At 39.5% G+C, this 17,340-nt stretch overlaps 1 protein-coding gene across 2 annotated transcripts in view; it reads right to left on the bottom strand.

Annotated features, from left to right (window-relative positions):
• Positions 1-1,470: 1,470 nt before the first annotated feature.
• The window catches only part of ATP6V0D2 (ATPase H+ transporting V0 subunit d2), a 56,030-nt gene continuing 40,160 nt past the window's right edge, over positions 1,471-17,340 (bottom strand). Inside the window, exons 3-8 of one of the 2 annotated variants that reach the window (XM_005563644.5) lie at positions 15,990-16,168; positions 14,100-14,179; positions 12,654-12,731; positions 5,371-5,547; positions 4,122-4,196; positions 1,471-2,856 (exon numbers count right to left, since the gene is read on the bottom strand). In XM_005563644.5, the coding sequence (XP_005563701.1) occupies positions 2,695-2,856; positions 4,122-4,196; positions 5,371-5,547; positions 12,654-12,731; positions 14,100-14,179; positions 15,990-16,168 (751 nt within the window). In that variant the 3' untranslated portion in view covers positions 1,471-2,694. Of the gene's footprint in view, positions 2,857-4,121; positions 4,197-5,370; positions 5,548-8,820; positions 9,146-12,653; positions 12,732-14,099; positions 14,180-15,989; positions 16,169-17,340 lie in introns of those variants that run through there. The other variant, XM_074000042.1, reaches the window with a different exon arrangement.

Below are 17,340 nucleotides of genomic sequence, written 5' to 3'. Positions count from 1 at the left end.
TGTTCCATATATAGTACCTGAACTTTTGGGCCTCATTTTATAAGATGTTTTTCAAAGGTTCATGTTTTCCATTGCAGCCCAGTTTCCTGAGGCATGATGAAGCAGTCAGATCCCCGCTCAGCCACTGAAAAGCTGTGAAACTTCAAGGTAAATTCTTCAAATCGCAACATATATATCCTTATCCATGCCAGGGGCACACTTTCTACTTGCCCCAAGGGATTAGGGAAGTTCCTTTCTTCTATATTCACATAACGGTTGGACTCTTGGGTAGCTGAGGAAGGGGTTAGAAGGATTGGAATCTTCTGTTTATATCCAGGAAAACAGAATTTAACTTCAGCCTACAGCCTTGTGGCACAATACCACAGAGAGGTGGGGTGGGAAGGGGATAGTCTGAGAATCACCTTGGAGTCTTTCTTCAAGCTACCCCTTTCCCATCAGTGTCTTTTCTCTCAACCTTTAAGGGAGCCCTAAGCCTTAAATCCATCATCAAAAACCACAAGTTAAAATGATCAACAGGGGTGTCTCTGGGTCCAAGTCCCCCACCGTGAAGGACAGCATCCTGAGCAAGGCGGGGAAGATGCTTTCCAGACCAGGGGCCTTACTTGGTCAGTGGCTGCTTTGGTTCCAGCTGATGGGTCTGCACTGGAGTCCTCCAGGGGGATACCATCAGGACCCCACTGTGGGTTGGGCCTCCTGCATAGATGTGAGGCGGGGCACTTGGCTTTCTTCCTGGTTCTATGAGCCACTACTTTACTGTATGCTTAAAAGTTCCATTGGCTGGGTGTGGTGGCTGTATTCCTAGCACTTTGGGAAGTTGAGGTGGGAGGAATGCCTGAGCCCAGGAGTTTGAGATCAGCCTGGGCAACATGTAGAGACACTATCTCTACCTTAAAAAAGAAAAAGAATTAGCCAGTTGTGGTCTCACACACCTCTAGTTCCAGCTACTTGGGAGGCTGAGAAGCAGGAGGATCACTTGAACCTGCGAGGTTGAGGCTCCAGTGAGCTGTGATCCCACCCCTGCATTCCAGCCTGGGTGATGGAGCAAGATCCTGTTTCAACAACAACAAAAAGGTTCCTATCACTAAAATTACTAAAATATTTAACTAAAAAAGCTAGATTTTTGCAGAAAATTTGATTTACTCCTTGTTCTATGCATCTAATTCTAGATATCAATATTTGTATGCTCTCTGTAAATATTCTGATTTGAAGAATTTTCAAATATATATGGGTTTATTTTTGAAAACATAGCAAATGTAGATTTTACATTTAGGAATATCTTTTATATTTAAAGGAAGGACTTGAGCAGTGCTGTGTTGCCTTTGTTTTCCTGGTAGCTCTATGCACCATTGCTACTGAGATTTTAATAGAGAATCCATACCCTGCAAACTGAACTTGCGGTTTTTGAATGAGTACACTACAATTAAGGAGGTCATTTTCTTCTCATGTAAAGAAGGAAGAAACCACAAGAAAGAGAGATATACCTTTTATTTAGAGAAAGGTGTGAAAAGCAAATTTATTAACAAATTGAACACTGCTTGCATCTAGAAGATAGAATTTGGAGTTGTGTTGCTTTCTCAAGCTGATTGGATCAAAGTATATTAGAAAAACAAAATAAGGGGCCAGGTGCGGTGGCTGAACAAGGGGCCTGTAATCCCAGCACTTTGGATCATGACGTCAGGAGTTCAAGATCAGCCTGACCAAGATGGTGAAACCCCAGCTCTACTAAAAATACAAAAAATTAGCCAGGTGTGGTGGTGGGCGCCTGTAATCCCAGCTACTTGGGAGGCTTAGGCAGAGAATTGCTTGCATCCAGGAGGCAGAGGTTGCAGTGAGCCGAGATTGTGCCACTGCACTCCAACCTGGGCGACAGAGCGAAACTCTGTCTCAAAAAAAAAAAAAAAAAGCAAAACAAACAAACAACACATTTTCCAACAAATGTGAACCATGTTGGCTACATACAGCTTTGGATTTCTGTGAATCTAGGCAAGGAACAGACAGTTAAAATGTCAATGAAGCCCAGCACAGTGGCTCACGCATATAATCCCAACACTTTGGGAGGCCAAGGGGGATCGTGGATCCTTTGAGCCCAGCAATTCGACACTAGCCTGGGTAATATGTAGAAACCCTGTCTCTACAAAAAATACAAAAATTAGCTTTGTGTGGTGGTGTGCACTTGTAGTCCCAGCTACTCGGGAGGCTGAGAAGTGGGAGGATCACTTGAGCCTGGGAAGTGGAGGCTGCAGTGAGCTGTGATCACACCACTGCACTGTAGCCTAGGTGACAGACTGAGACCTTGTCTAGAAAAAAATTTAAAAGAGAAAAAGCAAAGGAGACATTCAGTATTTGGACCTGTAGCGAAGCATGGAAAAGCATGAATAAAATACTTTTATTAGGTCCAATTTTTAACATGATCAAACAAGAATAAGAAAAATACCATAGGGTTAATTAAAATTAACCTGTAAGACCCAGTGAAGAATGAGACAGCCATGTGGAAACAAGATCTAATGCCACTGAGAGTAAGGAAATGCTTTGTTTCAGGGCTGGCTTACTGTGTTTCCATGGATTTGCAGCTCAAGAAGATATAGTGTGACTTACTTTTGTGTAGTCTAGATAATACAACATAATTTCTTTTATTTTCTTCAATAACTTCCTTTCAACATTTATAATTTTCTGCATTTGAGAACTTCACTTGGGTTATAAAATTGGAATGTAACTGTTGATTTTAGTTCGATGCCTCTGTGAAATACATTCTGCTATCCACACAATATTTCTCATTTCCTGTTCCTTCAGCTTTACATATGCATAAAACACACCGTAGTGGAACTGTCTGTTGAATGCCAGCACATTCATTTGTACCTGAGGAAAGAAAAAAAGTAACACAGATCATCAACTTATTTGGAACATTATGAAATAATATGAAGCTGCTGACTGGCTTGTACATGTGCAGTGCTTATTTGTGTTTAAATAAGCAATCTCTAAATCGGGCCTAATAGAGGAGTATGGTGACAACTCAGAAAGTTCTAAATGGAGAGTGTCACTCTGCAGATAAATGTAGACAATGGAAGTTATTAAAGTAGAATCACAAGAAAAGCTCCAAATTGAAATAGGATAACTTTTACACTGTTGGTGGGAGTGTAAATTAGTTTAACCATTGTGGAACATAGTGTGGCAATTCTTCAAGGATCTAGAGCCAACACCACCATTTGACCCAGCAATCCCGTTACTGGGTATATACCAAAAGGATTATAAATCATTCTATTATAAAGATACATGTGCACATGTTTATTGCGGTACTGTTCCTAATAGCAAAGACTTGGAACCAACCCAAATGCCCATCAATGATAGACAGGATAAAGAAAATGTGGCACATATACACAGTGGAATACTATGCAGCCATAAAAAATGATGAGCTCATGTCTTTTGCAGGGACATGAATGAAGCTGGAAACCATCATTCTCAGCACACTAACACAGGAACAGAAAACCAAACACCACACGTTCTCACTCATAAGTGGGAGTTGAACAATGAGAACATATGAGCACAGGGAGGGGAACATCACACACTGGGGCCTGTTGGTGGCGGGGGCAGGGGGGAGCATAGGGGAGGGATAGCATTAGGAGAAATACCTAATGTAGATGAGGGGTCGAGGGGTGCAGCAAACCACCATGGCACATGTATACCTATGTAACAAACCTGCACGTTGTGCACATGTATCCCAGAACTTAAAGTATAATAATTTTTTTTTAAAAAAGAAACATTATCTCGTATGATTAACCAAAATTTTATACTAAAATTTGTAGCATTTGTAATAACGTTCTTCAGCAAATTCCATGAGGAATGGAATGTACTTCCATTAATTCCTGCAGTTTTTAAGTAAACTCTTTTAGAAGGGGGAAAAAAAAGAAAAAAGAAAAGCTCCAAACTTTAGCAGCACTGCTAGCATGAAGATTCCTAGGTGTGTGTGTAACTTTGTAGTAATAATACAGTAATACTGCTTATCAGGCTATGAATGTGCCTAATCAATTGACATGATCAGTTGTAAAAAGAAAATCCAAAGTAAGAAAATATATAAAATCCACAGTAAAAGAAAAATAAGCTAATAGCATTTTCACTTATCATACCTCATGCTCGTAAAACACGTCCTCCAATGTCTTTCCCCCACTGCCACCTACAGCTTCAAATAAAGGTTTGTATACCTTAAAAACAAAAATGTTAATTTTAAATACATTTTCATTTCTTATAAATGTATGTAAGTATATTTTTCCTAGCATTATAGAAATTGCACACATATTTAAGAAAAAAAACTATACCAGGAGGACTGAAGGTTTTTTTTTAATAGGATTTTGGCCTCCCAAAGAAACAACAAAAAATCCAAATAACAAGAGTGAGGATGAAATTCTAGCCTACTGGCTTGTTTAGGGCTACAAGGCAATTCAACTCTCAGTATACAGTGTTTGAACTCATTTTCTCACTCAGGGTCTTGGGGCTAGCTAGGTACATTATAGAAGCTCAGTGAATGCTCATGATTTGATCGGTATGGGCTCACAGGTTCTTTGAGATGAAAATTGATAAAATTCACATGCGATTTCCAGTGTGGAAGGGGTCGAATGTGGGAGAAATTCAAATTTTCATATTGTGCTAAAGAGTCTCACGCAATTACTTATGAGATGTCACAAAGTTTATGCATTTGCTGACTTTCATCTTTCCTGGAGTGCTTCAGAACCCCACAGGAAAAGATGAGTGTCATTCTAGCCCTGGAAAAGTTACCTGGAGGTTATGTAACTCTGTGCAAGTCAGAGGGAATGGAAGCTGAGCCGACGACAACCTTAAGCTGAGGTGTTTTAGGTGCTCCAAGAGCAACTGGATGCTGGAGTGGGGGAAGGACACAAGCAGCTGTCTTTCCTCTCCTGATTTCTGGCCACTCAGCAAGGTGAGTGGAAAAACTAATACATCCATATCCTTCCTTGCAGTCCACCTAGACGTTCTGTGCCTAACCTTGTTTCCTTAGTGGGTACCTGAAAGGGCTGCTGGATCAGACTATTTTACATAACGTTGATATGAGCTCACATTTCCAGAACACTCCACCAGTCTCCTGGGGGAACTTGCTTTATCAAACACTTCAAAAGGAGTGCTCAGATGACCATTCCCCGGAGATTTAAACAAGTACTTGCTTGGCAGGAACCTTAAAAATTAGCAGCTTGGGCTAAAAACTTAACGTGTCCCTTGCTGAAGCTTGCTTCAGCACTGCTTGCTACCTTACAAATGTTATTACTTCTTTTGAGTGTAAGTGGACATTTGATGTGTGAGCTTCTAAAGCACATGGAAATGAATTAACACAAGGGACTTAGGGAAGCCAGGGTCATCACATACTCCGTAATGATCTGCTACGTTCTTCATCTGGTCAAAGTCTTCTGCTTGAGCCAACAGCCGCAACCCCTCAGGATAGAGCTTGCCGAAGGTTGGATAGAGGGTCTCCCGGTCTTCTTTGCTCAATTCAGTACCAAAGGAGTTAAGAGTGATGATAAAAGCACGTCTGTCGGCCTCAAACTGAATTTGCAAGACAAAAACCAGTAAAATCTAATAAACTGCTAAATGCTATAAACAGACTCTTAACTACACAAATTCATTTCTGAAATGATTTGCTTTCCTTTCTGGATCTATGTCTAATTATACTCCAGACATGTGTTATTAGTGTTCCCCTAGTCTTTTCTTGTAATGGAGTAACTCTGCTTGCCAGAGAAGGATCACACAGCAGCAATGATGACCTATGACTCCTGAAACCCCAGTAAGCTTTATTTCCCGGGCACCCTGCAATGAATTCCTCACGTGTCTCTGTCACATTAGGCTACCAGCGTCGCAAGTGTCTCTTCTATAAAAAGGAGAATAATACCTATTTCTTAGGGTTCATTCAGGTACAGAACCAGGTAATATAAGTGGAAGTGCTTAGAATGATATTTGGAACAAAAAGTGCATGCCATACATGTTAATATCGCTTCCTAGTTGTCAATGTCAGCATAACTTTTTACATAATGAAATTTTGTGCTACCTACCATTTGTTTATACTTTCATGCCTTTGGTTTTCTTTGTTAGTGTCCTAGGTGAGGTATCAATAAATCTAAGACTAGCTAAGAACTATGTGGGGTGGGACAAGTAATGTTTCTCTCAAGAAGTTTTCTTCTTTGTAAGATGCTGGAGTGTGGCTAACGATCTTCAAGATAGGTCAACACATACTAACAGCCTGTCTTCTCTGTGCTGAACTAGGCACCTGGGCTCCCATCCCTCCATCATTCCTATTTCATCTGACCCCTCAAGTCTTTCTTGAAATTTCATTTATATTCCTTTGAGCTCCATGTTTCTACTGTCTCTTGGTTCTCCTCCTATCGACTCTGGCCATTCCATCTCAGTCTCTCCTTCAGGGACTCCTCCTCTACCTACTGTGGGGGCTTGCCATGGTTTCCTTGGGCTAAGCAGCAATTCTCTAGGTACTGCAAATGTCCAGTACTTACCACTTCATTTTGAAATCTGTGCCTGTGTTTCTCCCCATTTCATTGTTCTTTTTTTTTTCTTTCTTTTGAGATTGGGTCTCACTCTCTCATCCAGGCTGGAGTGCAGTGGTGGGGTCAGGAGTCACTGCAACCTCAACTTCCCAGGGCTCAGGTGATCCTCCCACTTCAGCCTCCCAAGTGGCAGGGACTACAGGCATGTGACACCATGCCTGGCTAATTTTTCTTGTAGAGATGGGATTTTGCCATAATGCCCAGGCTGGTCATGAACTCCTAGGCTCAAGAAATCCTCCCTCCTGGGCCTTCTAAGTGTTAGGATTACAGGCATGAGCCACCATGCCCAGCCTTTTGTTCCTTTTTTAATAGCCAGTGCCTGACACATAAGAAAGTCTTAAGTACTTACTGAATCCAACAGAGTGATGTGTGATCCCCTAATACTTTGAAAATTCTCCAACATTCTCCATAATGTTGCTATTCAAAGCAATATTTTGTGGCTCAGTAGCTTTGACGTCACCTGGAAGCTTGTTAGAAGTGCAGAGTCTCAGGCCACAGTCCAGCCCTACTCAACCAGAATCTGCATTTTCATAGGATTCCCAGGCTATCCATATGCACATGAAAGCTGAAAAGAATTGCTGTGCTATCCTCTAATCAGCTTTTGACTGGTTAACCGATAACAAAACCCAACTTGCAACAGATTTCACCGGAACTGTTATGTAAGAACAGGTGTTTTCTATCAGGAGAGTGAGAGTTAGTTCCATCTGATCCTTTTGATTGCTCTCATGGAGATTATTGGTGAGCTGAAAAGTAGGGAGTGGCTTTATTTGGAAGCAAAGGCAGCTGTCTCTGGCTACTGAATATAACCAGTCCTGTCAGTAATTTTAGACCTTCTAGGGATAAGAGAAGAAATGCAAGAGGAAGATTTCATGGCAATAAGAAAACTTCAGACAAAAATTAGGGCAGCAAGAGCAACAATGGAGGTAATTGTCCCAGATGTTCTTTAATGTGCTCTCTGATTCTAAAATGTTATGATCTTATAAGAGAATTAGGGCAAGGTAGGCAGCATTGCAGACATGCAAACAGCAGAGGCCAGGTTGGAGGAGGGAGCTGCAGGAAGTAAAACAGGATGTTTTGGAGGAATTGTCATCGCTCAATCATTGGAAAAGCAATTGGAGAAGTGGGAAGGACAGATAGCTGGGGAGAGAATATGAATACAAGAAGAAAGGACTTTGGCTGATACAGGTTATCAGAGCCCCCCATCTTCTCACTACCTTCTTGTCCTTGTTACCACTTCTTCCCTTAGCCTACCACACATGTGCTCTCTTCCATAACTCTGCATGCCGAAATCCTCCCTGCATTCGCGTCCCATCAATTGTCATCTTTTTCATAAGAAGTCCTTCCACTTCTTCTCTAATTGGATATGATTCCCTTTGAACCCTGATTACATTCCATTTTCCTTTTATCATAACTGACTATGTATCTACCTTACTTTTCTAGTCTAGAGGCTCTTTTGGGTGTGTATATTATCCTCTTAGGGAAAAAACCCATCATTTTAGAATTGGAAAAGGACTGTTCTTTGACCATCCCCAAGCAGAGTTTGACACGCATTTGATTAGAGGAGACCGAATGGTCTGGTGTAGTGTGACTTAGCTCCTGTTTCTTGCAGAGAGTTGGCATGCTGTGTGGTATGGTGTATGTTGGTAGTCCTGTACCTTTCCTTTTACTCTTCCCTATAAAAACATACTCATGTTAAAACTAGACCTTATTTTTTGTTGTTATTGCAAGAGATAGCAATATACTGTTGGGAAGAAGGGCACACCTGGCAGGAGGCAGTAGGCGGAGGTGTCAGTGGCAATGGAAAAGAGTAAAGTGAACTGGAATGGAGCCCAGCCTTATCAGCATACACTGACCAGTAGAGATTAAACAAACATATTTTGTGCTTGTTTTTCACTGCCCTATTAACCATAAGATTGAAGAGTAGGAGTAAAAGGCAAATATTATACTACAGTGCATTTGCCTTGAACATAAGTCAATTTCTTTTTTTTTCATATGAAGTTATAATCTTGTAATTAGGTCAGATTTTCACATGTAAGCTGAGGTTAATGGTCTCTTCTACCATATTAAGTCTCCGGCCAAATGAGAGTAAATGAGAATATACATGGAATTTATAAATAGTAAGTGCTCTATAGTTACAAAAATAAAAGGGAGGTAATTACACGATCGAAAGTATTTATGTAAACTGACAAACACCCTTTGATCATATAATTATAAACGTTTTAACTCCATGCCCTATGTAGCTGATATTTCTATATAAATAAAAATGGTTCAATGGATTTTTATTTTTATTTTTTAGAGACAGGATCTCACTCTGTCGCCCAGCCTGGAGTGAGGTGGTTTATGGCTCACTGGAACCTGGAACTTCTGGGCTGAGGTGATCTTCCCACCTCAGCCTCCTGAGTAGCCAGGACTATAGGTGTGTTCCACCAGGCCTGGTTAATTTCTGTATTTTTGTAGAGGTGGGATTTTGCTATGTTGTCCAGGCTGGTCTCAAACTCCTGGCTTCAAGCAATTCTTCTGCATAGGTCCCCCAAGGTGCTGGGATTGCAGGCATAAACTACCATGCCTAGCTGCATTCTTTTTTAACGCTGTTTGAAACAAACAAACAACTAATTAATCTGATACCATGAAGATTGGAAAAGTACAATGAGAACACTGGGCATATCATAATTTGATCATATCATCCCAGTGATAAGCATTTTTCTGATACTATCTTTTTTTTTTTTACATTACCGAAGATTACAAAGACATAATTCTTACCTATTTCTTACCTATTCAAAGACAGAATTCTTACCTTACCTATTTACCAATTCTTATAGTACACAGTATGATCTTGCTTATGAATTAGCATTTATGTTTATATAAAAGAATTGTGAATGGTGAATTTAATGCAGAGGCACTATGGCACAGTAGATAAGCACATAAGTACCGGAGCCAACTGCCTGCATTCCAATCCTGACTTACTAGCTGTGAGACACAAGGTAAGTTACTAGCCTTCTCTGTGCCTCAGTTGCTCCTTCTGAAAAACAGATACTAGACTACCTATTCTGTGTGGTTTTGAAGTCTAAGTGAATTCATGTATATAAAGCACTCAGCAATAGTGCTATTGTATACCTTTGATAAGGTTTTGAGTCTTCATATAACTTTTATTTCACATATTTCACAGGTAGAAAGTACAGAAACCATTTCTAAACCACAAGAATTATGCTGAGTAGAAATTCTACTTTTGAGCCATAGATAATACAGATTCTTATAGTGTGGCTAGTAGCTGAATTTATGAAAAGAAAGGGTAAGGCTTCATAGGGTCACTAGTTACTCATGTTGCATGATTAGCATGACTGAGAGAGACTATTTTTCATTCTGTCATTTACTATGCCTTAAAAATGTTATTTATTTATTCGATATCCACTTTCTGTACAATATAGATAAGGACAAAAATATTTTTTGGAGATCTTTAATGATAAGATTTTCACTTCATAATTATTTAGGCTTTATTTTAAGAATTTCAGGCTGGGACAACATAAATACATAAATAGACCTCATCTTTTTTTCTTTTCTTTCTTTCTTTCTTTTTCTTTCTTTCTTTCTTTCTCTTTCTTTCTTTCTTTCTTTCTTTCTTTCTTTCTTTCTTTCTTTCTTTCTTTCTTTCTTTCTTTCTTTCTTTCTTTCTTTCCTTCCTTCCTTCCTTCCTTCCTTTCTTCCTTTCTTTCTTTCCTTCCTTCCTTCCTTCCTTCCTTCCTTCCTTCCTTCCTTCCTTCCTTCCTTCCTTCCTTCCTTCCTTCCTTCCTTCCTCTTTCTTTCTTTCTTTCTTTCTTTCTTTCTTTCTTTCTTTCTTTCTTTCTTTCTTTCTTTCTTTCTTTCTTTCTTTCTTTCTTTCTTTCCTTCCTTCTTTCTTTCTTTCTTTTTTTTTTTCTGATGGAGTCTCACTCTGTCGCCCAGGCTGGAGTGCAGTGGCGTAATCTCGGCTCACTGAAACCTCGACCTCCCAGGTTCGACCTTCATGCCTCCTGTGCCTCAGTCTCCCAAGAATCTGGGATTACATACGTGCACCACCACATCCGGCTAATTTTTTTTTGTTTTGTTATTAGAGACAGGGTTTCACCATGTTGGTCAGGCTGGTCTCAAACTCCCAACCTCAGGTGCTACACCCACCTTGGCCTCCCAGAGTGCTGGGATTATAGGTATGAGACACCATGCCCAGCCAAGACCTGGTCTTTTCAAAAAAATAAAAAACGTAGCTGGGCATGGTGGCATGGGCATGTGGTCCCAGCTACTCAGGAGGCTGAGGTGGGAGGATCATTTGAGCCCAAGAGGTCGAGGCTGCAGTGAGCCATGATCATGCCACTGCACTCCTCCAGTTTGGGTAACAGAGTGAGGCCGCATCTCAAAAACAACAAACAAAATCTCAATAAGGAATAGCAGAATATTTTCAACTATAAAACTTTTTGTTTCTTTTTTCTATATCACCAGTCATCAAGCAAGTAAAATTTTAATGATTAGATGTTTTGAGGGGAGCTAATTTTATCATATGTGGTTTCAGAGCATTAGGTTGAAATATTTGCAAATGAAGTTAATTTTTTTTCTTCTTACCTAAAGGGTAATGCTTATTAGGCTTTTCTCAAAATCAGAATTCCACCCACCAGTGAAGTCACTGTACCAGATAATGTAATGATGAAAAATATTCTTTAGATAAAATGTAGTTTCACAGGGCAAAGTAAGGGCTTATAAAAGCCCAAAGTGATATTTTTTTCTTTTTAAGTGAATTAGAAAATTATTTACTAGCAAGAGGAATAGATGTAAAGTACCCAGTGCAAATTATGTGCAGGATGCCCCACAAATCCTTCTGATCTCTGCCCTGAATCTCCCATGCATTTGTGGGTCAATATTCTTATGCAAGAGGACTCCTAAGCATAGATGAAATCTGTAGTCCTTAAGAGGAATTAACAAGAGTATCACATCACCTAGAGAGGTAGATACCCATGGTGGCGTTTGACACGTAATTAAATGAGCTTACCCACTGTGAATCACATAGCTAAGGGGTCTTCCTGCCAAAAGCTGGAATGCTCATGGGATGCTTGGGGCAGCCTTTATTTTAGGATTTATAAGGTACAATGTCCCTGTGGATGAAGTTATAGTGGACTTTTGGTGCCAAGTTGTGGGGGTTCCCAACTACTCAATGTTCCCTCACCAGAGGGAATCTGGGTCATTATTGAGTGTCTATAGTCCATTCATTACTCATAGGGTCAGAGGCATTTGAACCAGAGCAACTCCATCTTGAATAGGAGCTGGGTAGAATAAGGCTGAGACCTACTGGGCTGCATTCCTAGATGGTTAGGCGTTCTAAGTCACACGACGAGATAGGAGGTTGGCATAAGATACAGGTCATAAACACTTTGCTGATAAAACAGGTTGCAGTAAAGAAGCCTGCTAAAACCTACGAAACCAACAGTGACCATGGTCCTCTTTACTGCTACACTTCCACCTGCACCATGACAGTTTACAAAGGCCATGACAATGTCAGGAAGTTACCCTATATGGTCTAAAAAGGGTAGACATGAGTAATCCACCCCTTGTTCAGCATATAATCAAGAAATAACCATAAACACAAGTAACCAGCAGCCCTCGAGGCTGCTCTGCCTATGAAGTAGCCATGCTTTTACTCCTTTACTTTCTTAATAAACTTACTTTCACTTTATAGACCCAAATTCTTTCTTGCTGAGATTCAAGAACCCTCTGTTGGGGTCTGGGGTGGGACTCTTTTCCAGTAACAACAGTATACTAAATTTTTATTGTTTATAATCTATTTTTTACATACTACATCAAAATGAATCATAGCCTAATCTGTGTAAGCATTATTATTTTCTAATTCCAAGATAACTTTTCCATGTAGAAAACTTCCAGGCTCCAACTTAAAGAGTTGGAAAATACAACTCTTAACCAAATACATCAAATAATATATATAGTAAAATGTACTGCTTGTCTTATTTCTAGATTAAAAAAAAACTTCAAAGATAAGGAAATTTAAGTAAGGTTAAAACAATAAAAAATATGGAAGCACCTTATATAGCATAACAAAATTCAAGGACTCTTTCTTACCTCAAGAATGGGACACATAACGTCTGCTGTGACATCACCATGATTCTTACAGAATTTATAGAATGCCTCAAGGTAAGACTTAAAAAGAAAAAAGATCATAAAGTGATATAATGAATATATATATTCCTTTTGAAAATTTCTAGATCAGCTTTTCATGGTTTATCAAATGCTTTAATGGAAATTGAATTACATCTCCCATAGGGAGATATTTTATAATAAATTTGGTAGAAGCTTTCATATTGCAGCATGTTGCACAGACTAAAAAGGAAATCCAGAAAAGGACAAAACTGCATTTATCATAACTTATAATTACTTAACAAGCACTTTTTTTGCATGGTTTTGGATTATTTCATATGGTTAATTCTTGCTATTTTAACAAGAGTGCCAAGTTCTTTTCTGAGATCAGTGAATAATTTTAGATTCAGCCCTATGCTGACATTTAATCTCTTATAGAGGCACATTTGGGACAGCTTTGAGCTTGGAGCTATATGGGAAAGGTTGTAGGGTCAGACTGCCTGAGTTTGGATCCCAACTCTAATACGTTTTAGCTAACTGACTTCTTCCAAAGAAACCTTGGCTCTCCAAGCCTCAGTTTTCTCCTCTGAGGAATGGAGATAGCATAAACATCATATTTTTGCCAGGTGGATTAAGTGAGTTAAGGCTTATAAATTACTTAGAACAGTGCCTTCTGTTAGTTATATCTCAAAGATGCCTCCTCTAGGCCCATAAGTCACTTTACCAAAAGGAACACTGCCTGCAATACGCTTTTGAAAGGACCACAAGTTTGAACACAGGATGCCATGTATATGGCATGGCCGTATATATTCAGTTACTCTGTGTGAGTGTCCAAAGAGGCTATGGTTATTTGAGTAAAAATGGACAGATTTTGCTCAGTCTATAGTATATACAGCTACTCAAATGGTGGCAGCACAGTCCAGACAGACAATCAGATTATGCAAAGTGGTACCTATGATGCAGTGTACACAAATTGTTCATTCTGGTATGCTGCACACTGTAGATTAAAATTGTGTGGGCAGATTAGCTGTGAGATTCAGGGATACTAACAAGATTGAGGTCAGAGATGAACACTGCATAACAGAAGGTTTACTATGTGTGCTGGTTGCTTTAAATGGATTGATATTGTTCATCCCACTTATTCACCTACCACCATCCAAACACCTTTTATGTTCCAGATACCATGCAAGGAGCTGGGAATATGGAAGAATAGGGCATGTTATTTCCTCTCAAATATCTTGCTGGCTAGGGGAAGCTGACATGCATGCATTTAACTAGAGAATAGGCCAGAACTATAAAAGTTATATTCCAAATATGCACAGTTTCATAATTGCAGAAGTTGGTTAATGAGCAACGTAACTTTTATTAGAGAACACTAGTCACAATATATTGTGTAATCAAGAAAAACGCAATATTTGGGAAAACCATTACCTTGTATAGTTTATTGCGCAGCAATTCAATATTCAGTTCATCTAGAGCATTTTCAGACATGCAGTCTTGGAAGAACGGAGCTGAAAGCAGAAATTGCCATACCGAAAAATGAATCTTAAGCAAGATTATAAACTGTAGAAAATGTATCCTGAACACACCACCCTCTGCTCACTCCTGACAAGAACACTGCAGAGTTGCAATCCATACACTCAACTAAATAAGGCTAATAGTAATGAGGATGAAAGCACTTATTACTTTTTAAGCATTTATCATGTGTAAGCCCTAAACCGGGGGGCCCCAACCCGCAGGCCACAAACCAACACCGGTCCGTGGCCTGTTAGGAATTGAGGTGAATAGTGGGCCAGAGAATGGCTTCAACTGTAATTATAATTATATAACCATTCCCCATTGCTTGCATTACCACCTGAGCTCTGCCTCCTGTTGGATCAGTGGCAGCATTAGATTCTCATAGGAGAGCAAACCCTATTGTGAACTGTGCATGTGAGAGATCTAGGTTGCACGCTACTTATGAGAGTCCAATGCCTGATGATCTGTCACTGTCTCCCATCACCCACAGATGGGACTGTCTAATTGCAGGAAAATAAGCTCAGGGCTCCCACTGGTTTTACATTATGGTGAGTTGTATCATTATTTCATTAGATATTACAATGTAGTAATTATAGAAATAATGTGCACAATAAATGTAATGTGTTTGAATCATCCTGAAACCATCCCCTCTCTCCCATGTTGGAAAAGTTGTCTTCCACGAAACCAGACCCTGGTGCCCAAAAGGTTGAGGACTACTAAACCTCACTCACTACACTACACACTGAATATACTTTCACTTAATCTTCACAACACCTTGGAGCTATTCACTTAAGGCTTTTTTGGAAGTCCCCCCTCCTCTACTATCTAATGATAATATTTATTATTTGCAACTTTAGTATGTGCCAAGCATGGAGTTGTACTTAAATTGTGTTTTATTTTTAAAACTCTGTTATAAAAAGACATGATTATTTCCAAAATGAGGAAACTGGGATGAATTGAATTGCTCCTAGTCACCTTGTTGGGACCGGGCAGAGCCTGGCTTCATGCTCATGCCTGTCTGATTGCGGTCTCAACCTCTCTCGACTAGCCTATGGTATCTCAGCATCGGGTGCTTAATGATGACACAAATATTTTTTTTTCCTTTTTAAAATACCTATTTTAAACAGCAACTATTTTGACAAATGATCAATAGTGAATTGCTACTATCCAGATTTCCTGACAATATTAGATAATGATGCTTATACAATTATCTCTTTAGCATTTTGAATACTACAACTCTTGTTAGTGCCAAATTATAATGAAATTAACAATCATTTCATCATTGCTTCTGATGACTTGACATCTCAGTCATGCTCTTGAGCATCTCAGAAAAATGACATTTTTAAACTTCCCGAAACAAAATGCTTCCTATATGCAACCGTATCTAGACAGAAGTTTAAATGGAAGGACAAGAAACTAATCCTATAAAACCAAGCTAGAAAATTACATTTTTTTGAAGAATGACAAGTTCTATTATTTATTTGCTATGACCTGGTATAAAGTGAAGGGTTTGAAGGTTGAGAGATGAGCCCCAATTCCTTCTCTACTACAAATGGTTCACATGTGATCTGAGCAGGTTGCTTCATTTGTCCTCATCTGAAAAATGAGGGAGCTGAACTAGATGATTCCTTAATGTCTCTGCCACTTCCGGGAATCTGCATAGTATGCTACTGTATACATGGAAAAAAAATTGTGAAATCAAAGTACAGTTTCTTTTGGACCACAGGGAAGAAAAAATAGTACATTTTCTAATGACTGTGATAACATACACAAGCAGCTACCAAATTACCTAAGTGTTCCTACCTAATGGCGTTTCGATCAGAATGGCATTAAAGAGATCTGAAGGTGTCTCTGCAATGTTGACAGCTTCCATTTCTGTGAAACGGCCCAAGGGGTGGCACTTCCCCAGAATTTCTTTCACAGATTTTTTCTGCAATGCACCATTCATCAGCAGAATCACATTGTCTATCATGTAACTGCACCTGGTTTAGAAGACAACTCAATCATTAGAGGACAACTGCAAAAGGATAAGAAGAATCCTACAAGTAAAAAATACACACCTTTGAGGTACACACTGTTTCATTCAGAAAATACATGAGTCTCTTTTTATTTTGAACACTGGAGTTTACGAGATGTGGAGAAAAATATATGACCTCTGAGACTGTCATAAATTGAAAAGGCATATTCAATACTCTTTTTTTTTTTTTTTTTTTTTTTGAGACAGAGTCTCTCTCTGTCACCCTGACTGGAATGCAGTGGCCCAATCTGGGCTTACTGCAACCTCCGCCTCCCGGGTTCAAGTGATTCTCCTGCCTCAGCTTCCCAAGTAGCTGGGATTACAAGCTCTCGCCACCATGCCCAGCTAATTTTTGTATTTTTAGTAGGTACAGGGTTTCAGCATGTTGGCCAAGCTGGTCTCAAACTCCTGACATCAGGTGATCTGCCCACCTTGGCCTCCCAAAATTCTGGAATTATAGGCGTGAGCCACTGTGCCTGCGCCTGGCCATGAAAAAGCATATTCAATATTCTAACAACTAACTAAATAAAACCTTGGCTGGTGGGAATATGCGGAAGAAGCCCCTCCATAGTCACTGTCAAATGCGATGGGGCAGGGGTAAGCGTGTGAACTTGTTTGGTTTATCAGAATGGACAAAGGGCTTGAAAAGTTGAAAAACACAGACCTGAAGCATCTTACTCTACTTTAAAAAGTGACAACTATATTTGAATCTGCAATGAAGCCTATCACTGAGGATTCAAAATTTAATGCTAAAAAATACTGTGTAATTCTGTCCTCATATGAGATCACATTGTGAATTTTCTAGGCCACCTTCCCCACATACCCAAGAGTTTATTAATTCATATTAATTCATATTTTAATCCTTTTAATGTGATTTCTTTATTTGATATAAGCTCTGCTCAGGATATCCTGGGTGCGTGTCCTGGTTCACTCATGTACTCAGCACCTAGGATATTCCAAGCAATGAGGTTGAGAAGTAAATGAGACCGGGGCATTCCTTTACAGAGAATACAGCTTAAGTGAGGAACTGGACACAGAATCATTTACAATAAATCACAATAGGGCATACATGCTATGCAAAATAAATTATAAGGTGGTGTGGAGAATCATAGCTGGACACTAAACCAGTCCTGGAAT

Source organism: Macaca fascicularis, chromosome 8 (genome assembly GCF_037993035.2).
Source record: "Macaca fascicularis isolate 582-1 chromosome 8, T2T-MFA8v1.1".
In the NCBI taxonomy this organism is placed as follows: Eukaryota; Metazoa; Chordata; class Mammalia; order Primates; family Cercopithecidae; genus Macaca; species Macaca fascicularis.
Note: the sequence above shows the minus strand (reverse complement) of the source record. Positions and strands in the feature narration are given on the sequence as shown.